This window comes from Cetorhinus maximus, chromosome 33 (assembly GCF_964194155.1).
Source record: "Cetorhinus maximus chromosome 33, sCetMax3.hap1.1, whole genome shotgun sequence".
Lineage (NCBI taxonomy): Eukaryota > Metazoa > Chordata > Chondrichthyes > Lamniformes > Cetorhinidae > Cetorhinus > Cetorhinus maximus.
In genome coordinates, this window is record NC_135911.1 from 12996893 (window position 1) to 13019571 (window position 22679).

Below are 22679 nucleotides of genomic sequence, written 5' to 3' on the forward strand. Positions count from 1 at the left end.
GAAAAAGAATGAAAATAAGAGTGAACTGATGAGGTTTAACATCTAGATTGGGATAGGGTCTGTTTTGAATCATGGACTGGATACAGCTCCAACACCAGCACCTGTACAAACTGCACTCTATTCCTCACCAGCAGATGATGTTGCACAGAATTACAGCGAGCCTACGAGTGGCTCTCTCACCCCATCCCCATACCCTTCTCTTGGTTTCCCCCTCATGTGTTTATCCAGCTTCCCCCTTAAATACATCGATACTATTCTCCTCAACCACTCCCTGTGTGAGCGAGTTCCACATTCCTCCCACTCTCTGGGTGAAGAAGTTTCTCCTGAATTCCCCATTGGGTTTATTAGTGATGATCTTATATTGATGGCCCCCAAGCTTTGGGTCGCTCCGACAAGTGAAACATCTTCTCTACATCTACCCTATCAAAAGCCTTTCACCATTTTAAAGACCTTGATCAGGTCACCCCCTCAGCCTTCTCTTTTCTAGAGGAAAGAATCCCAGCCTGTTCAGTCTTTCCTGATAGTTATAACCTCTCAGTTCTGGGATCGCCCTTGTCAATCCCACTTGCACCTTCTCCAATGCCTCATTTAATAGGAGACCGACTCCCCCTCCATCACAAGCAGGATGTTCTAACCAATACTTACACTTTACACTCAGAGTAACTGAGTTGACCACTCGATGGTTGGTTTGAGGGTAGTCACACGTACAGCTGAGACTTTGACCATGATGCTTGAACGAAGGGTTAAAGGTCAGTACAGCGGAAACCTCGCCACCGGTCTCTGTGATGCTGCTGACCGAGGAAGTCGACAATTCACTCCAGGTTAGATTGGGGTGGTTATTAGGGCAGGTGTAGAGGTATTTACAGATGATATGTGCAGGAGTCCCCTCCTGTAAATACTTTGGAAGCACGATATCTGGCTTATTTGGGACATCTTTAATAAAAAGATCCAGATGTTAACAGACAAGTAGAAGAGAGATTTGATTTGTCCTATGATTTTTCAATAGGGTCACAGACACTCAGAACACAGAAGGAGGCCATTCAGCCCATCGAGTCCATGCTGTCTCTCTGCAGAGTAATCCAATCAGTCCCATTCCCCCCGTTCTATCCCTGTATCCCTGCGAGGTTATTTCCCTCAAGTGTCCTTCCAATTTCCTTTTGAAATCGTTCATCGTCTCCACTTCCACCATCCTCGTAGGCAGCGAGTTCCAGCTCATTACCACTCGCTGTGTAAAAAAGTTCCTCCTCACATCCACCCCCTGCCCAAAACCTTCAATCTGTGAGACCCTAGCCCTTGTACCATCAGCTATTGGCAACAGCTTCTCTTTGTCTACCTTATCTAAACCCGTCATGATCTTGTACTCCACGATCAGATCCCCCCTCAATCTCCTTTGCTCCAAGGAGAACAACCCCAGCTTATCAAACCATCCTTGGAGCTAAAATCCCTCATCCCTGGACCCATTCTGGTCAATCTCCTCCCCACCCAGAAAGAAAAAACAGCTTAGACCAGTATGCTTATTCCCCAGTTTTAATGGTGTTCTATATTAAGCTATACAAGACCAGTTTGGACCAGGACTCTTATGTCCCAGTTTTTACTGTTTTGTCCTCCTGGGCTCCCTTTCTAAAGCTCTTACCTCTTTCCTGAAGTGTGGGTGCCCAGAGTTCTGAACAATATTCCAGCTGAGGTCTAACCAGTGGTTTATAAAGTTCCAGCATGATCTCTTTGCTTTTAACTCGGCTCCTCAGTCGAGAAACACGAGGAAGACATTTTCTTTCTTAATCACCTCAACAAGTTGCCCTTTAATCTTTCAGAATGTGTGTAGAGAGACACCTAGGTCTCTCTGCTCACCTACACTTGTCCAAATTGTTCTTGTCCAATATATTTCTGTATTCAATCTGACAAAGTGCGTCACTTCACCCTTCACTGCGCTGAACTGCATCTGCCATGTGTCTGCCCACCTCATCCTGATCCTGCCCCTCTCATGCCTAATCTCTCCTTATTGCTACCCACTGCTTTGCCAAATTTCATTCCATCAGAAAACATCATCACTGAGGGACACTTAGTGATGCCAGCTTCAATGTGTGATGGCAGATTCTGCTCTGGAATTCCACGTAACTCCAGGCTGACATGCTCCAGTTAACACATGGGGATGTGGTGCAGTTGCTGCAGAAGTTGGAACAAAAATAAAAATAAAACCTTTTGACACAAGTAATGATCCTCAGACTGTGCAGCACTCACTCAGCACTGACTCCCCAACGGTGAAGAACTCCCTCAGTACTGACCCTCCAACAGTGCAACACTCCCTCAGTACTGACCATCCGACAGTGCAGCACTCCGTCAGTACTGACCATCCGACAGTGCAGCACTCCCTCAGTACTGATCCTCTGACAGTGCAGCACTCCCTCATTACTGACCCTCCGACAGTGCAGCACTTCCTCATTACTGACCCTCCGACAGTGCAGTGCTCCCTCAGTACTGACCCCCCGACATTGCGGCACTCCCTCAGTACTGCGCCTGATCACATCCTGGACTTTGTTCTGACATCTCCTGGAGCAGGAATTGAACCCATGACTGTCTGACTCTGCGGTGAAAACATGACCCCCTTGTGCTAAGATACTGAGTGTGAAAGGAACTGGGACTTACCAAGAACCTGGAGTTGGACTGGTTTTGTAAAAGTGTGATCTGTGTAGCCCTCCGCATCCACGTAAAAGTAATACACGTCACTGTCTTCAGCTCTGAGACTGTCAATCCTCACCGAACAATTCTTCCCTTCCAAGTCGCCGATTATTTTAGCACGTCCCACGAATGCGGCCATCGCATAATTGGGATCTTTGGTGTATGTGATGGTATATTTCCATCTATACCAATATTTAAACCAAGCTCCGTGCAGTGCTGTGTAAGAGTGGGAAGGAATGTCAAAGTTACATGGAATAGCCACACAAGAGCTGCTGATGGCCCTCCGAGGCAGTGCCTTCATAGACCATCCCTCTGACGTCACTCCTGAAAGGCAACAAGGGAGGGGACAGGACATCAAAATGCAGAATATTACTTCAATGGAGAGAGACTGCAGAATGCGATACAGAGGGATCTGGGTGTCCTTGTACATGAATCACAGAAAGTCAACATTCAGCAAAAGCACGGAATGAGGAAGGCTAGTGGAATGTTGGCCTCGAAAAGGGATGGAGTGCAAAGTGAGGGAAGTCTTGCTACAACTGTACAGGGCGTTGGTGAGATTGTATCAGGAGCAGTGTGTACAGTTCTGGTCTCCTTACTTATGGAGGAATAGACTTGCATTGGAGGCAGTTCAGAGGAGGTTCACTGGGCTGATTCCTGGGATGAAGGGGTTTGTCTTATGAGGAAATTTTGAGCAGGTTGGCCCTGTATCCATTGGAGTTTAGAAGAATGAGAGGTGATCTTATTGAAACATATAAGATTCTGAGGTGGTGGAGGGTTTGACAGGGTGGATGCTGAGGGGATGTTTCCCCTTGTGGGGGAATCCTGTGAAGCAATAAGGACGTTTTACTGCATTAAAGGCACTATATAAATGCAATGTCATTCCTATTGAAAGACATTCTCTGATGCAAAAACAGAAAATGCTGGAAAAACTCAGCAGGTCTGACAGCATCTGTGGAGAGAGAAACAGAGTTGATGATTCGAGTCCTTTTGAGTCTTTTTCTTTTGCTACATTCTCTGACTCGCTATTCACTCACTCTCTGTGTGATCACTAACTCTGCTCTCTAAAATTAAATGTTCACTTCCTCAATCCAGGAAAGAATCAAATTCCCTGAGTTCCGATCAGTAATGAATTTGTATCTGGCAGCAAGCTGATGAAGATCAATATCAGACTGACCACTCCCATCTTCAGTTCCTCGTCTAAATGGAAAATGACAAAGACAGAGACTTTTTCAGAAATTGCCCCCAGCGTCTCTTCCTCAAACAACAACAACTTGTGTTTAAATGGCACCTTTCAGGGAGTTGAACAGCCCCAGGGAATAAAGTAATGTCAAGACAAGGAAGGAGAGATTGAGAAGGGACATCGCAAACCGATTCACCAAACACGCCAAAAATTAATTGGTCCCTCACTCCCTCTGCTGGGTGTCCAGCTTTTTCTCTCAGTGAGTTTAGCCCTCACATTCTCTATCTATCGTGCTCTTCTGCTCTATCTCTCTCTCACACACACACATTCTCTCTCGCTCCCTCTCTCAAACACACTCTCTCTCAAACACACACAGTCTCTCTCTCTCACACACACATTCTCGCTCCCTCTCTCGAACACACTCTCTCGCACAGACACTCTCTCTCTCCCACACACACTCTCATACACACTCTCTCACATACACAATCTCTCTCTCAAACACACTCTCTCGCACAGACATTCTCTACCTCAAACACATACATATTCACTCACACACACACTCCCTCTCTCTCAAACACACACTCTCGTACAGACACTCTCTCACACACTCTTTCTCTCACACACACTATCCCTCTCTCTCAAACACACACTCTCTCGCACAGACATTTTCTATCTCGAACTTATACACACTCTCACTCACACACTCTCTCGCTCTCTCTCTCAAACGTACTCTCTCAAACACACACTCTCTCCCTCACACACACTCTCTCCCTCACACACACACTCTCTCTCTCACACGCACACTCTCTCTCTCTCAAACACACTCTCACACACTCTCTCACACACACTCTCTCTCACTCACACACACTCACACACACACTCGTGCCCCCTCTCTCAAATACACACACACTCTCAATCTCTCACATGCACACTGTCTCACACACACTCTCTCACATTCTCTCTCTCACACACACTCTCTCACGTGCTCTCTCTCTCACACACACAGTCTCTCGCTCTCTCTCTCTCTCACACACACTCTCTCTCTCTCTCTGACACGGAAGGTTGTGGTTTTAAGGCCTGCTCAAGATTTCAGCTCAAAACGCAGATGGACACACAGTGAGGGAGTGCTGAGGGAGGGCTGAACTGTCGGAGGGTCAGTATTGAGGGAGTGCTGCACAGCCAGAGGGTCAGTACTGAGGGCGCACTGCACTGTCAGAAGGTCAGTACTGAGGGAGTGCTGCACTGTTGGAGGGTCAGTACTGAGGGAGTGCTGCACCGTTGGAGGGTCAGCACTGAGGGAGTGCTGCACTGTCAGAGCGACAGTACTGAGGGAGTGCTGCACTGTCGGAGGGTGAGTACTGAGGGAATGGTGCACTGTCAGAACTGCCGTATTTTAGATGATATTAGAAATTAGAAACATGCCTCGTGTATAATTCTATATCAGCAGCTCAAAATAAATAGATTAGTCCTGTACGTTTCACTTTACTGCAAATTGTTCATGGTTTCATTTCCTTAGAAACCAGGCTCGTGTGATCACTATTTGTAAATAATGTTTGTTATTTTGAACAAGGGGCCATGCCTGAACAGATAACTGTAGGATCAAGCGGCTCGGTTTTTTCTTGAACCTTGCTTCATTCAGATGTTTGCTGCTGGACATGAATTCATTAATGTGTGAATGTAGAATCGGAGTCACCTCAGTGAACAGCAGCATTGGTTGAACAGCCTGATCGGCAATAAGAACTGCTGAACACAATGTCCGTTCAGAACAGCTCGGTCCCCGATCAGAGAAACAGCCTCAGACAGAACCAAGTGACGCTGGAATCGATACAATTCATCAACGTGCTGGGAGTTAGTTTGATGTTGGAGATGGAGTGTTACTGGGAAGGATGGAACCCGTCAGGATGAACAGCTCGATGTACGATAAGGAAAGGATGAGCCAAGAGGGGTTGGTCACAGACAGACGGAGTGTATGAAGACTCAACAAGCTAATGGCAGGTGAATAGCTGGAAAGGTGTCTTTTCAACACAAGGTTTAGACACAGAACTCGATGTTTTATCAGATATTTCAAAACAGAGAAACTCTTTACAGGGTGAATGGACCTTGTCAATAATCCATCCAGCCAACCTCGCCTGGAGATTAGTCCAATATTAGACACTAAACCGAGGCCCCCGTCTGCCCTCTCGGGCGGGTGTGAAAGATCCCACAGCCACTATTTGGAAGAAGAGCAGGGGGGGAGTTCTCCCCGGTGTCCCGGGGCCAATATTTATCCCTCAACCAACATCACTAAAAACAGATGATCACATTGCTGTTTGTGGGAGCTTGCTGTGCACTAATTGGCTGCTGCATTTCCTACATTACAACAGTAACTACACTTCGAAAAAAGTGTGAACTCAATTGTAAAGTGCTCTGGGACATCCAGAGATCATGTTATACAGAAGAGATTTGACTGGAGCAGCAAGTGTTTTACTTACAGGAGAATGAGTCCCCAGGGTTGTAGAGTCAATCCTGACAGATGAATGACTAACTGGAGACACTTCAGGGAACTGATCTAATTCTGGAAATGTTCAGTCTACCAGGATCGGAGGTGAGATGATCTTCCTCTCCTGACTGCATCGGACAAGAGGAGAACTGGCTCTGGGAGGAGGGTCAGTGTTAACACAGTTTTTATGCGTTTGAGGGAGATGTGAAACTGGGGAAGTCACGTGGTTTTTTGGTGTGGTAACTCCATGTCTTTATTTGGTGCAACACTCGTTTACCTCCTGTCATTGTTTCAATGCTACAAAACCAAAGGGCATTCTGGACTATTTCTCCCTGACCTGCTGTCAGAAACACACAGTCTCACAGAGAGGCACAAACACACAGACGCACAACAAATGAACATACACAAACACTACACACGAACACACAAACACACATGAAGACGCACACAAACATAAACACACACTCACACGCACAATAACATTCACACACACACAAAAACATACACAGACACAGGCACATACTCATACACACACACAACAAATGAACATACACAAACACTACACACGAACACACAAACACAAACAAAGACGCACACAAACAGAAACACACACACACGCACAAAAACACTCACACACACAGGCACAAACTCATACACACAAACACGCACATGCGCAAAAACATACACACATACACAGGAGCTCTGTGTGTGTGTGTGTGTGTGTGTGTTTGTGTGGGGCAGAGAGAGTGAGTGATTCACAGAGTGAAACCTCCCTGAATGTGGCTGGTGTGTTTAACATTTGAGACATGCAGACAGGATAGGGTTAAAACGTGAAGCCACAAGGAGCGAGTGTCTTTCCCAGTGATTGTCTCTCTGTGGGTTTCCTGTGGGTGTCTGTGGGCTCGAGTGAAAACTTGGGATGGATTCACAAGACACAGACTCGGAGTTGGCATCGCCCCGCCACCACTCGCTGGTACAGATATTCTGCACTCATGTGGTTATCTGCCAAAGACTCAGAGGGTGGAGGAAGGATGGACAGTGACATGCTCATTATCACATCCATTTTCCCCCTTGCCACCCGTCCATCAGTATGTGCCCACACTGTTGACCCTTGCCCAGGTCCCTCGCAGCTGCTCAGTGTCACCACATAACAGTGGGAGTCAGAGGGAGGAAACCGGTAGGGCTGTGGGTGGTGACGGAGCACCGCGTGTTCCCACAGACTCACAGCCACAACATGCCCGGCACCGAGCATTCGGGCAGAGCCGGTTTCTCCACCAAACCTTCCCAGTCATCACTCGGGATGTGGTGAAAATGGTTGGTGTGAGCGAGCAAAGCAAAAGTGAAGGAGAGCTTTGTAATCTGAATGGACCGTGACCCTTTTCACCGGACATTTCCGTTGATAGAGTGTCAGACAGCGGGGAGGCCGGGGAAGGGATGGGTCCAGCTGCTCCCTGGTCTCCTGGACCAGGACCTTCCCTGTTTTGGTGGAAGAGATACAGAAGAGGAGAGCAGCTCCGTATTCCGCTGGTCACCGGAATGATCCTGCAGCAACCAAGAGGGTCTGGGATTCAAATAGCGGCTGTGGTGAGTGCAACACGAGACCATCAGCGCTGACGGATTCAGCGCAGGGAGAAAGTTCAATGAGCTGCTGCGTCCCGGTAAGGTAAGCAGCTGGTCTCCAGCACACAGAGCTCCAAGGGAAGGGTCGGGCTGCAGCTAAGGTGTGAGACATGGCACATTCCCCGGATGCAGCATTGAGGCTTGGATGTGTACACAGCTGATGTAGGTGCACATGGAACCCATGTGAATGAGCGCTGTGATGCACACACACCGTGCAGAGCAATATCCCTCCATGCACTACATATCAGGCTGACATCAATTCATGTGGTCATTGCTGACCAACAGGGTTGAAGAACGTCACAGAGACGGCTCAGTCTGGGGCTGGGCCAGCCTCCCTGAGACACACCGTCCTCACATTTGATTGGATCACGGGTGATCTGTATCTTAACCCCATCCACCCGCCTCGGTTCCGTGACCCTTAACCCCCCCCCGACCCAACAAAAATCTCTCAATCTCAGTTTTGAAATTTCCAATTGACGCCTCCCAGACTCGACAGCTTTTTCTGGGGGAGGGAGTTCCAGATTTCCACCCCCCACTTTGTGTGAAGAAGTGCTTCCTGACATCACCCCCTGAACGGCCTGGCTCCAATCTTAAGGTTCTGACCCCTTGTTCTGGACCCCACCCCCCACCCCACTCACCTCAGCCCCACCAGAGGAAATAGTTTCTCTCTATTGCCCGTATCAAAGCCTTTAATCACCTTAAACTCCTCGATTAGATCACCCCTTAATCTTCGAGACTCGGGGGAACACAAGACTAGTCTGTGCAACCTGTCCTCGGGATTTAACCCTTTCAGCCCCGGGATCGTTCTGGTGACTCTGCGCTACACCCCGTCCATGGACAATATATCCTCCCTAAGCTGCAGGCCCCAGACCTGAACGCAGCAAGGGGACCTTTATAAAACTGTGCCAGATACTTCAAAAATCTCTTCAATTCAACCTTGTGAACGCAGCAGGAAAAATCCCACGGGCCGTTGTATCTTAGCAACATCGTAAACATGGCCAAAAGAATCCCCTTGGTCACCCCTGAGTGTTACTCATATTGTAAACACAACGTATACAGCTCCTCCAGTCTCTGAGAAGCAAAACTCTGACACTAGAGCACCACCACTGGCATAAGGCTGTAATTACAGTGTGACATGTTTACATGGGAATGTTCCATTACCAATGACACAGAAATTTAAATAATCAGAAGGGCATGTGAAAACAGGAAATGGTGCCTTGGAGAATGGAATTATTCACTAGAGTAGGTATTTAATTTGAAAAAAAAAATGTACAGAAATGTCAGAGCATTTTAATTGCTTCTTTTTTTTATTCATTCATGGGATGTGGACGTCATTGGCTAGGCCAGAATTTATTGCCCATCCCTAATTGTCCTTGAGAATATATGGTGGTGAGCTGCCTTCTTGAGCTGCTGCAGTCCATGTGGTGTATGTACACCCACAGAACTGCTTGGGGCGGTGGGGGATGGGGGGTGGGGGGTGGAGTTGTAGGATTCTGACCCAGTGACAGTGAAGGAATGGCGATATATTTCCAAGTCAGGATGGTGTGTGACTTGGAGGGGAACTTTCAGGTGGTGGTGTTCCCATGTGTCTGTTGCCCTTGTCCTTCTAGATAGTAGTGGTCGTGTGTTTGGAAGGTGCTGTCTAAGGGGGCTTGGTGAGTCCCTGCGTTGCATCTTGTAGATGGTACACACACTGCTGCCCCTGTGCGTCAGTTGTGGAGAGAGTGAATGTTTGTGGATGGAGTACCAATCAAGCGGGGCTGCTTTGTCCTGGATGGTGTTGAGCTTCTTGAATGTTGTGGGAGCTGCACTCATTCAGGCAAGTGGAGAGTATTCCATCTCACTCCTGACCTGTGCCTTGAGGTTGGTGGACAGGCTTTGGGGAGTCAGGAGTGAGTTACTCACCACAGGATTCCCAGCCTCTGACCTGCTCTTGTAGCCACAGTATTTATATGGCTAGTCCAGTTCAGTTTCTGGTGAAGTGTAACCCCCAGAATGTTAATAGTGGGGGATTCAGCAATGGTGATGCCATTGGACATCAAAGGGAGATGGATAGATTCTCTCTTGTTGGAGATGGTCATTGCCTGGCACTTGTGTGGCATGAATGTTGCTTGCCACTTGTCAGGCCAAGCCTGGATGTTGTCCAGGTCTTGCTGCATTTGGACATGGACTGCTTCAGTATCTGATGAGTCACGAATGATGTTGAACATTGTGCAATCATCAGCGAAAATCCATAATTCTGACCATATTGATAGAATGAATGTCATTGATGAAGCATCTGAAGATGGTTGGGCCGAAGACACTACCCTGAGCAACTCCTGCAGTGTTGTCCTGGAACTGAGATGACTGACCTCCAACAACCACAACCACCTTCCTTTGTGCTTGGTATGAATCCAAACAGCAGAGAGCTTTCCCTGTGTCATGACATGGCAGATGATGTGTGCTTGGTGAACCAAATCCACAAGGGAAAATTGGTCGTGCTATCACAATAGTTTTGCAATTTGTATTTATTACAAGATGCATGCAATGAATTCAGCAGTAATGAGTTGACCACAACCTTTAGAGATTTTTAAAATTTGATTAAATTATTTATTAACAAAATAAAAGATTTCAAGCACATACATAATACCACAGTTAGTTACAACTAAAATAAATTCTAAAATTCCTAATTAACCTGACTCCCAGTTACAGACCCCGTTTAAGGCTACAGTCCAAAATAAGATTTTAGATTTAAAAACAAAACCAGTGAGTTAACACAGTACACACTTGACCGTGGAATTCTAAACGGATTTCTCCAACTTTATTTACTGAGCATAACAGACTTATGCACAAATGCCTGGACGCTTCTTCAAGCCTGTTTCACACACTCCTGTTAGATCTTACATGGCCCCAACATAACCTTTCATTCTTCTTTATAAATGTTTCTCTCTCTTTGATGTGTAAATTCCATTGTTCCATACGTCTTTGGAAGTCTACCTTTCCCATAATATAAACTTTCATGTTGCCAATATTGTCAATGAAGTTTGGGTAAAATTAAAAAAAAACTCCTTAGCTTTGCTTATTGGGCTTGTCCTGAACAGACCAACATCCCTTTGAAATCTAAACATCCCCTTCACACCTTACATGCTAAGGCAGCCTCCATGTTTTCTCATTCGCACTTCAAGCACATTTCTACACCGAGCTTCTTTTGATAATCTGAAACTTGTGGTCTACCTGACTCCAGATGTAATTAAACCACACAGACAGACCCATCTATACTCACACCCATAAACCTACTTTACAACAAACCAGAAAAATATTATGAAATTTATTATACTTTCATAGCACCCCTGATTCCCATTGACTCCAGTTTTGCTAGGGCTCCATGATGCCATACTCGGTCAAATGTTGCCTTAATGTTAAGGGCAGTCACTCTCACCTCACCTTGTATTAACAGATGTAAAATTACACATAATTCATAAGCTTCTCGTAATCTTTGACAGCATGAAAAAAGGTGCAGCATTCAGAAAGCTCACTCAGAACCAATAAAAAAAGTTGAGCAACATCATATTTCTGTTCATTACTATTTGGCCATGTTGGCTGCACACACCCCACAGCCCCGCTCCCTGTTTCACACTCAGTTTTTCTGGAACCTGATCTGTGCGTATTCCATGTCCTCGCTCCTGTGCACAGTCCTGTCACCGCTGGGCAGCTTTGAAAAGTTGATGTTGGTGTAGAGAAGGTTGTCGGGTTTGTCGGGGTTCCCATGTCCAGCATCGCCTCCCACTGGACGTTCAGAGAGATCCCGTGGAGCTGGGGTTTCCCCCTCGCTAGTTGTGTCTCTGGTTGTGTCCCGGGGCTCAGTAATCAGCACGTTCTGTTTACCCTACAGAGAAATGGAAACAGAAGACATCCTCACATCATTTACTGGCACTGATAGGGTTAACTTATTGTGCAGCCTCGTTAGTGTCAGTCGTGGCTCAGTGGGGTTAACCCTTTTTCACTCTCTCTCTCTCTCTCGCTTTCTCTCTCTCTTTATCATTTACTCTCTCTCTCTATCGCTGACCTGTTTCTGGAAGTCCTATGTTACCATCTGAATCGTGAGATTTGTGCTCCATTATTCACAAACACAGGCATCCAAAGCACCTCACGCCAATGAAGGAATTTTATTGAAGGGTGTCACTGTTATAATGTTGGATCTTATAACGTGGGATCTTATACGACCACCTGAGAGGGGAAACATGGTCAGCATTATACAACTGTTCTGAAAGTCGGCACCTCGAACACTGCAATCTCTCAGTGCTGATGCCTAACAGTGCGGCACTCCCTCACAACTGCCCCTTCCAGAGGACAGCACCCCTTGAATAAGGACTCTTCGACAGTGCAGCACCCCCTCAGTACTGTCCCTCGCAGAGTGCAGCACTCCCTCAGCACTGACCCTCCGACAGTGCAGCACTCCCTCAGTACTGACACTCCGACAGTGCAGCACTCCCTCAGTACTGATCCTCACACAGTGCAGCACTCCCTCAGCACTGACCCTCCGACAGTGCAGCACCCCCTCAGTACTGTCCCTCACACAGTGCAGCACTCCCTCAGCACTGACCCTCCGACAGTGCAGCAATCCCTCAGCACTGACATCAGGTGCCTTGTCATTATTGTGTTCAGGTTTCTGGTCAAAGAGCGAGTGATGGAGAGAGAGAGGGGGGGGGGGGAGAACGAGAGACAGTGTTACCTACTGAGCCATTGCTGATACCACAGTTAGAAATCAGTAGGTAACCTGGCTGAGAATCTGGGACACTGAGATTGAAACTTTGGAGTGAGTGTAAACAGCTCCTGTACCTGGTGCTTCACAGTGGGTGGACTAGGGGTCAATGCAATGTCAGTGGTCCCTGAAACTCTCTCCTCCATCGCTGTCTTTCTCCTGCAATAACACAAAATCACACTGTGGTTATCATATAGCAGAGAGTCAGTGCAGCACAGACACAGAGCCCGCTGTAACCTTACACCAACGACTGGACTGTCTCTTGTTGTAATAAGGGATATCAGTGTGACATCACTATAATGGAAGTGTGTCCTGGGATCCAATCTTAGTTTCACTTTTGCTTTGAGCAGAGCACACACACACACAGCTCTGATGCCTCCAAGCTTTATCCGTATGTATAACTGTTCTTGTGCCTAGTCTTGATAAACGAGCCCATAACATTCTCACCCAATCCCTGCGAGCGATTGGTGCCTTGTGTCTTGTACAGTAAATAAGCCAAAGGTATAATATCATTATAATAACGCGCCATATCTTTGAACCCCGCTCCACCCCTGCTCTTCCCTCCACAGCCCTTCAAATTTTACCCCTTCAAGTCTTTATCCAATTCCCCTTTTGAAAGTTCCTATTGAATCTGCTTCCACCGCACTTTCAGGCAGCACCTTCCAGATCACAGCAACTGATTATTATTTATCTGGATAATGAGCAATGAAAAACACTCTCTGGATCATAAGGGACAAAGAGTCCAGTTATGGAGAGGTGTCTGGTGCTAAACACAAGGGAAACAATCACTAACTTAAGGAAAGAACATTGAAGCAAATATTTATCCAGGAGTAATCGTGCAGAGTGAGGAATCTCTGGGTCTCGTGATCGTTTACCTGGATACAGGACAATGAAAGGTTCTCTCCGGATCATAGTGGACACAGGGACCACTAACGGAGAGGCGCCTGGTGCTGATCCCAAGGGAAAGTATCACCGACTTAAGGAAAGAACATTGAAGTAAATGTTTATATTAAAATCAAGTTAAATCTTCACACTTACTTTCTCACACAGATCAAGATAAAGATTCCAGCCAGGAAAACACTCAGCATGATCCCAGCCGTGAGCAATCCTACTGTCCATTTACTGGAGTCTCTACCTGTAAAAACAGCCATTAATTACTGCTCTACAGTTTAGAATGATGCTCCGATGTATCTCGAGAAGCGATACACTCGCCCAATGTTTAAATACTCATTCTCCGGCAATGCTGACATTTATTGTCCATCTCTAGTTTCCCCTTGAGATGGTGGTGGGGGGTCTTCCTCCTGAACCACTGGTTTGACCCAAACTGGGAGAGCAGTTCAGAGGGCAGGTAAGAGTTAACCACGTTGGCGCTTGAGACTGGAGTCACATACACATCGAGACATGCTTCCCTCCCTAAAGGGCATGTAATCTCTACACATGTAACAACCAACCTCACTGAAATAATCGACTATCAGGTCATTATCACACTGTGGTTTGTGGGATCTTGCTGTGCACAAATCAGTACCTGTGTTTCCTACATTACAACAGTGAGCTCACTTCGATAATGCTTCATTGGCTGTCGAACGTTTTGATAATTTCTAAGCAACTTATGAATATAAGTGTTGCATTTCAATGTAATCCATGTAACATTTATATATAGTATTGATCAATGTTATCCATATAATATTTATATATAATATTTATCGATGTAATACATGTAACATTTATATATATTTATCAATGTAATCTATGTAACACTTATATATAATATTTATCGATGTAATCTATGTAACATTTATATATAATATTTATCGATGTAATCCATGTAATATTTATATATAATATTTATCAATTAAAGAATGAGAAGTTCAGCAATTAAAAGGGTTGTTCAGGGCAGTTAGAGAGAGAAAGGTCGTCAAATACGGAGATTGGAAACGAAGACCTGACAGCCTTGATAAAAGCAACCATTGAAGGAGAAACTGAGAGCAAAAACAGAAGGGGAGAGGAAAAATTGGATGTGTGGATAACGTGGACTGAGCGAGGATTGAAGAAAACTGGATTAAAAACAACACGATCCCAATGGCTCCACGGAGACCAAGGTGACAACGAATAAACGAATAAACAAATGTATCTCCACACTCACATTCCACAGTGATGGTTATGAACCCCTCCACTGCTCCATGTTCATTCTCTGCCACACACTGATAGTCTCCAGTGTCCCTGGATGTAACGTGAGGAATCACCAACCACAGCTCATTGTTGGAACTTGTTCTGTTCATTGGGACATTAAGATGTCGCCACGTCAGGTTAGAAGCTGGGAAGCTCTCGACAGAGCAGATTATCACTGTAGAATTCCCCTCAATTATATTGATCGATGAAGCGTTAATCATATCAAGCGAAGTAAATGAGAGATTCTGTGGTGCATCTAAAAACAAATCAAGTGTTTAATGTGAGCAAGCACAGTTTACAGAAAGACTCCATGCATCATCTCTCTGTATATGCTGCCTGTATGAATTTCCAGGTACCTTCCCTCTATATTACTTCCACCGTCAAATTTATATGGGCTCGGTTCACAGTCAAACTGCAATTACATCCTCCCACCAGTCGATGTGCTGTCCACCTAGAATGAAAGGAACTTCCTTTCACTTGCTCAGGATGTTCCCAAGGGCTTGACAGGCAATGAATTGTATTTGATCCATGGAGCACTGAGGGGTAAATCTACAATTCTCTGTTCAGGAGGTTGCTCATCCAATTCAGGGCCTTGTTGATCTGGAGTTTACCTTACTTCAACACAGAATCGGAGCTGATACCGAGACACCAGTGCAGCACTGAGATAGAACAGGGAACCCACACATGTGTGTGTGTTTGTGTGTATGTGTGTGTTTGTGTTTCTGCACAAGTGAGTGTGTTTGTGTGTGCGTGTGTGTATGTGTTTGCGCAGGTGTGCGTGTGCCTGTTTGTATACATCTGTCCATGAGTGAGTGTGTGTGCATGTATTTGTCTATGTGTGTGCACATGTGAGTGTGTGTTTGAGTTGAGTGTGTGTTTCTGTGTATGTGTTTGAACGTGCATCACTGTGTGTGTAAGTGTGCGTGTATGTGTCTACACATGAGTGTGTGTGTGTGTGTGCGTGTGAGAGAGATGTTGAAGTTTGCGTGAACTCACATTCCACAGTGATGGTTATGAACCCCTCCACTGCTCCATGTTGATTCTCTGCCACACACTGATAGTCTCCAGTGTCCCTGGATGTAACGTGAGGAATCACAAACCACAGCTCATTGTTGGAACTTGTTCTGTTCATTGGGACATTAAGATGTCGCCACATCAGGTTAGAAGCTGGGAAGCTCTCGACAGAGCAGATTATCACTGCAGAATTCCCCTCAATTATATTGATCGATGAAGCGTTAATCGTAGCAAGAGAAGTAATTGAGAGATTCTGTGGTGCATCTAAAAACAAATAAAGATTTTATTGTGATCAAACACAGTGCACAGCAAGACTCCATGTTTCATCTCTATCTGGTTTCTATGTGCATTTCAAGGCATCTTTCCCCATTATATGTTCTTATGTCAAAATTTATAATGTTCACTAGTGGTGCGTTTCTTTTTGTACATTCATGGGAAGTGAGTGTCGCTGGCTAGGCCAGCATTTTTTACCCATCCCTAATTGCCCTTGAGAAGGTGGTGGTGAGTTTTTCACCCCCACAGAATTCCCAGACTCTGCGCTGCTCCTATACAGTATTTATGGCCTTTCCAGTTCGTTGTTTTGTCAACATCCCCTAGGATGTTGATCGTGGGGGATTCAGCGATGGTAAAGTCATTGAATATCGAGGGGGGATGGTTAGATTCTCTCCTGTTGGAGATGATCAATGCCTGGTATTTGTGTGGCGTGAACCTTAATTGTCATTTCTCAGCCCAAGCTGAGTGTTGTTCAGCTCTTGCTGCATGTGGATATGTAAACTGTCACGCTGTAATTACAGCCTTCCACCAGAGGAGACACTGTCGGGCTAGAAGGAAAGAAAATGTCTTTCACATCATCAGGATGTTCACGGGGATTTGTCAGTCGAGGAATTGCTTTAGAATAATGGGGTATTGAGTGATAAACCTACAATTCTCTGGGCAGGGGGCTGCTCGTCCAATACAGGGTCTTGTTCAGCTGATGTCGTCATTGTTTCAAAACAGAATCTGGAGCAACAATCCAGTGCAGCACAGGGAGAACAGACAACTCACACATGTCTGTGTGTGTTAGCAAGCACACGTATGATTCTGTATGTATGTTTCTGTGTGTGAGCATACAGGTGTGCACACCTGTGCACATGTGGGATTCCACAGGAATACTTGTTTGTATGCGTGTGTGTGTGTGTGTGTGTGTGTGTGTGAGAGAGAGATGTTGAAGTTTGCATTAACTCACATTCCACAGTGATTGTTGTGAACCCTTCCACTGTTCCATGTTCATTCTCTGCCACACACTGATAGTCTCCAGTGTCCCTGGATGTAAAGTGAGAAATCACCAACCACAGCTCATTGTTGGAACTTGTTCTGTTCATTGGGACATTAAGATGTCGCCACGTCAGGTTAGAAGCTGGGAAGCTCTCGACAGAGCAGATTATCACTGCAGAATTCCCCTCAATTATATTGATCGGTGAAGCATTCATCATATCAAGAGAAGTAATTGAGAGGTTCTGTGGGGCATCTGAAAACATAAAAAGATTTTAATGTGAGCAAGCATAGTGCACAGAAAGACTCCATGCATCATCTTTCTGTATCTAATGTCTGAATGCATTTCCAGGGACCTTCCCTCAGGAAAAATTACTGTCACATTTATAATGGGCACTTGCTATGTAAACTGTCACACTGCAGTTGCATTCTCCCACCAGTAGAGGTGCTGTCCATCTAGAATGAAAGAAACTTCCTTTAACACTCTCAAGATGACCCCAAGGGATTGAAAGCCAATGAATTGTATTTGATCGATGGAGCACTGAGGGGTAAATCTACAAATCTCTCTTCAGGAGGTTGCTCGTCTAATTCAGGGTCTTGTTGATCTGGAGTTTACCTTCCTTCAACACAGAATCGGAGCTGATACCGAGACTCCAGTGCAGCCCTGAGAGAGGAGAGGGAACTCACACTTGAGTGTGTATGTACTTCACAAGTGAGTTGGTTTTTGTGTGTATGCACGTGTGTCTGTGTGCGCATGTGTGGGCGCGTGTGTGCGTGTGTGTGCGTTTACATCTGTGCTTGAGTGAGTGTGTATGCGTTTGTCTACGTGTGTGCATGAATGAGTGCGTGCGTGTGCATGCATGTGTCTATGTGTGCGCATGAATGAGTGTGTGCGTGAGTTAAGTTTGTGAATGTTTCTGTGTATATGTTGGAACTTATGTGACTGTGTGTGTAAGTGTGTATGTATGTGTCTACACATGAGTGTTTTTGTGTATGTGAGTGTGTGTGTGTGTGAGTGATGTTCAAGTCTGTGTACACTCACGTTCCACAGTGATGGTTATGAACCCCTCCACTGCTCCATGTTCATTCTCTGCTACACACTGATAGTCTCCAGTGTCCCTGGATGTAACGTGAGGAATCACCAACCACAGCTCATTGTTGGAACTTGTTCTGTTCATTGGGACATTAAGATGTCGCCACGTCAGGTTAGAAACTGGGAAGCTCTCGACAGAGCAGATTATCACTGCAGAATTCCCCTCAATTATGTTGATCGATGAAGCGTTAATCGTATCAAGAGATGTAATTGAGAGATTCTGTGGTGCATCTAAAAACAAATCAAGTGTTTAATGTGAGCAAGCACAGTTTACAGCAAGATTCCATGCATTATCTCTCTGTATCTGCTGCCTGTATGCATTTCCAGGTACCTTCCCTCCATTTCACTTCCACTGTCAAATTTATAATGGGCACTGCCTATGTAAACAGACAAACTGCAGTTACATTTTCCCACCAGTAGAGGTGTAGTCCACCTTGAATGAAAGAAACTTCCTTTCACATCCTCAGGATGTCCCCAAGGGCTTGACAGGCAATGAATTGTATTTGATCGATGGAGCACTGAGGGGTAAATCTACAATTCTCTGTTCAGGAGGTTGCTCATCCATTTCAGGGTCTTGTTGATCTGGAATTTACCTTCCTTCAACACAGAATCAGAGCTGATACTGAGACTCCAGTGCAGCCCTGAGAGAGGAGAGGGACCTCACGCATGTGTGTGTGTGTGTGTGTTTGTGTGTGTGTTTGTTTCTCTGCACATGTGAGTGTGTTTGTGTGTTTATGCACGCATGTGTCTGTGTGCGTTTTTGTGTATGTGTTTACGCATGTGTTTGTGTGTCTTTGTGTATACGTCTGTGCATGAATGAGTGTGTGTGCATGTGTATGTCTATGTGTGTGCACGTGTGAGTGTGTGTGTGTGAGTTGAGTGTGTGTGTGTTTCTGTGTATGTGTTTGCACGTGTATGACTGTGTGTGTAAATGTGCATGTATGTGTCTACACATGAGTGTGTGTGTGAGTGATGTTGAAGTTTGCATTAACTCACGTTCCACAGTGATGGTTATGAACCCCTCCACTGCTCCATGTTCATTCTCTGCCACACACTGATAGTCTCCGGTGTCCCTGGATGTAATGTGAGGAATCACCAACCACAGCTCATTGTTGGAACTTGTTCTGTTCATTGGGACATTAAGATGTCGCCACATCAGGTTAGAAGCTGGGAAGCTCTCGACAGAGCAGATTATCACGGCAGAATTCCCCTCAATTATATTGATTGATGAAGTGTTAATCGTATCAAGAGAAGTAATTGAGAGATTCCGTGGTCCATCTAAAAACATATAAAGATTTTAATGTGAGCAAACATAGTGCGCAACAAGACTCCATGTATCATCTCTCTGTATCTGATGTCTGAATGCATTTCCAGGTAACTTCCCTCAGGATAAGGTCTTAAGCCACATTTACAATCGACACGGCCTATGTAAACTGTCACACTGCAGTTGCATTCTCCCACCAGTAGAGGTGTTGTCCATCTAGATTGAAAGAAGTTTCCTTTCACATCCTCAGGATGTCCCCAAGGGCTTGACAAGCAATGAATTGTATTTGATCGATGGAGCACTGACGGGTAAATCTACAATTCTCTGTTCAGGAGGTTGCAAATCCAATTCAGGGTCTTGTTGATCTGGAGTTTACCTTCCTTCAACACAGAATCAGAGCTGATACCGAGACACCAGTGCAGCACTGAGAGAGGAGAGGGAACTCACACATGTGTGTGTGTTTGTGTGTATGTGTGTGTTTGCGTTTCTGCACAAGTGAGTGTGTTTGTGTGTGCATGTGTGTATGTGTTTGTGCATGTGTGCATGTGCCTGTGTGTATACATCTGTGCATGAGTGAGTGTGTGTGCATGTATTTGCCTATGTGTGTGCACATGTGAGTGTGTGTGTGAGTTGAGTGTGTGTGTGTTTCAATGTATGTGTTTGAACGTGCATCACTGTGTGTGTAAGTGTGCACGTATGTGTCTACACATGAGTGTGTTTGTCTGTGAGTTTGTGTGATTGATGTTGAAGTTTGCGTTAACTCACATTCCACAGTGATGGTTATGAACCCCTCCACTGCTCCATGTTCATTCTCTGCCACACACTGATAGTCTCCTGTGTCCCTGGATGTAACGTGAGGAATCACAAACCACAGCTCATTGTTGGAACTTGTTCTGTTCATTGGGACATTAAGATGTCGCCACATCAGGTTAGAAGCTGGGAAGCTCTCGACAGAGCAGATTATCACTGCAGAATTCCCCTCAATTATATTGATCGATGAAGCGTTAATCGTATCAAGAGAAGTAATTGAGAGATTCCGTGGTGCATCTAAAAACAAATAAAGATTTCATTGTGAGCAAACACATTGCACAGCAAGACTCCATTATTCATCTCTGTCTATCTGGTTTCGATGTGCATTTCAAGGCATCTTTCCCCATTATAATTTCTTATGTCAATTTTAATGATGGTCACTACTCTAGCGTTTCTTTTTGTACATTCATGGGAAGTGAGTGTCACTGGTTAGGCCAGCATTTTTTACCCATCCCTAATTGCCCTTGAGAAGGTGGTGGTGAGTTATTCAACCCCACAGAATTCCCAGCCTCTGACCTGCTCCTATAGCCACAGTATTTATGGTCGATCCAGTTAGTTGTTTGGTTAACATTCACTGATGGTAAAGCCATTGAATATAAAGGGGCGATGGTTAGATTCTCTCTTGTTGATGATCACTGCCTGGTATTTGTGTGGCATGAACCTTACTTGTTATTTCTCAGGCCAAGCTGAGTGTTGTTCAGCTCTTGCTGCATGTGGATATGTAAAATGTCACGCTGTAATTACAGCCTTCCACCAGAGGAGACACTGTCGGGCTAGAAGGAAAGAAAATGTCTTTCACATCATCAGGATGTTCACGGGGATTTGACAGTCGAGGAATTGATTTAGAATAATGGGGTATTGAGTGATAAACCTACAATTCTCTGTGCAGGGGGCTGCTCGTCCAATACAGGGTCTTGTTTAGCTGATGTCGTCATTGCTACAGAACAGAATCTGGAGCAACACTCCAGTGCAACACAGGGAGAACAGACAACTCACACATGTCTGTGTGTGTGAGCAAGCACACGTGTGATTCTGTATGTATGTTTCTGTGTGTGAGCTTACAGGTGTGCACACCTGTGCAAGCAAACATGAATGCTTGTTTGTATGCATGTGAGTGTGTGTGTGTGTGTGTGAGTGATGTTCAAGTCTGTGTACACTCACGTTCCACAGTGATGGTTATGAACCCCTCCACTGCTCCATGTTGATTCTCTGCCACACACTGATAGACTCCAGTGTCCCTGGATGTAACGTGAGGAATCACCAACCACAGCTCATTGTTGGAACTTGTTCTGTTCATTGGGACATTAAGATGTCGCCACGTCAGGTTAGAAACTGGGAAGCTCTCGACAGAGCAGATTATCACTGCAGAATTCCCCTCAATTATATTGATCGATGCAGCGTTAATCATATCAAGAGAAGCAATTGAGAGATTCTGTGGTGCATCTAAAAACAAATCAAGTGTTTAATGTGAGCAAGCACAGTTTACAGCAAGACTCCATGCATCATCTCTCTGTATCTGCTGCCTGAATGCATTTCCAGGTACCTTCCCTCCATATAATGTCCACTGTCAAATTTATAATGGGCACTTCCTATGTAAACAGTCAAGCTGCAGTTACATTCTCCCACCAGTAGAGGTGCTGTCCACCTAGAATGAAAGAAACTTCCTTTCACATCCTGAGGATTTCGCCAAGGGCTTGACAGGCAATGAATTGTATTTGATCGATGGAGCACTGATGGGTAAATCTACAATTCTCTGTTCAGGAGGTTGCTCATCCAATTCAGGGTCTTGTTGATCTGGAGTTTACCTTCCTTCAACACAGAATCAGAGCTGATACCGAGACTCCAGTACAGCACTGAGAGAGGAGAGGGACCTCACTCATGTGTACGTGTGTGTTTGTGTTTCTGCACAAGTGAGTGTGTTTGTGTGTGTATGCACGCATGTGTCTGTGTGTGCGTTTCTGTATGTGTTTGCGCATGTGTGCGTGTGTCTTTGTGTTTACGTCTGTGCATGAGTGAGTGATTATGCAAGTGTATGTCTATGTGTGTGCACGTGTGACTGTGTGTGTAAGTTGAGTGTGTGTGTGTTTCTGTGTATGTGTTTGCATGTGTATGACTGTAAGTGTAAATGTGCATGTATGTGTCTACACATGAGTGTATGTGTGTGTATCTGCGTGTGTGTGAGTGATGTTGAAGTTTGCATTAACTCACGTTCCGCAGTGATGGTTATGAACCCCTCCACTGCTCCATGTTCATTCTCTGCCACACACTGATAGTCTCCAGTGTCCCTGGATGTAACGTGAGAAATCACCAACCACAGCTCATTGTTGGAACTTGTTCTGTTCATTGGGTCATTAAGATGTCGCCACGTCAGGTTAGAAGCTG

At 45.4% G+C, this 22679-nt stretch overlaps 3 protein-coding genes across 10 annotated transcripts in view; 1 reads left to right on the top strand and 2 right to left on the bottom strand.

The window, feature by feature from the left end:
• Positions 1–3760, bottom strand: part of LOC144671594 (B-cell receptor CD22-like) — a 47738-nt gene extending 43978 nt beyond the window's left edge. For 3 of the 8 annotated variants that reach the window (XM_078533600.1, XM_078533599.1, XM_078533590.1), the window contains exon 1: positions 2644–3755. In XM_078533600.1, the coding sequence (XP_078389726.1) occupies positions 2644–3106 (463 nt within the window). In that variant the 5' untranslated portion in view covers positions 3107–3755. Of the gene's footprint in view, positions 1–645; positions 934–2643 lie in introns of all 8 variants that reach the window. The other 5 variants (XM_078533591.1, XM_078533598.1, XM_078533594.1 and 2 more) reach the window with 5 other exon arrangements.
• Positions 1–22679, top strand: part of LOC144671611 (uncharacterized) — a 307259-nt gene that overhangs the window by 252766 nt on the left and 31814 nt on the right. The window lies entirely within an intron of this gene.
• On the bottom strand, positions 10531–22177 carry LOC144671538 (intercellular adhesion molecule 5-like). The gene is made up of 9 exons (XM_078533491.1): positions 22174–22177; positions 21459–21740; positions 20253–20534; positions 19220–19501; positions 18173–18454; positions 14840–15121; positions 13735–13831; positions 12774–12855; positions 10531–11820 (listed from the first exon to the last, which is right to left on the bottom strand). The coding sequence occupies exons 1-9, from the start codon at positions 22175–22177 to the stop codon at positions 11572–11574; spliced, it is 1842 nt and encodes a 613-aa protein (XP_078389617.1). The 3' UTR covers positions 10531–11571.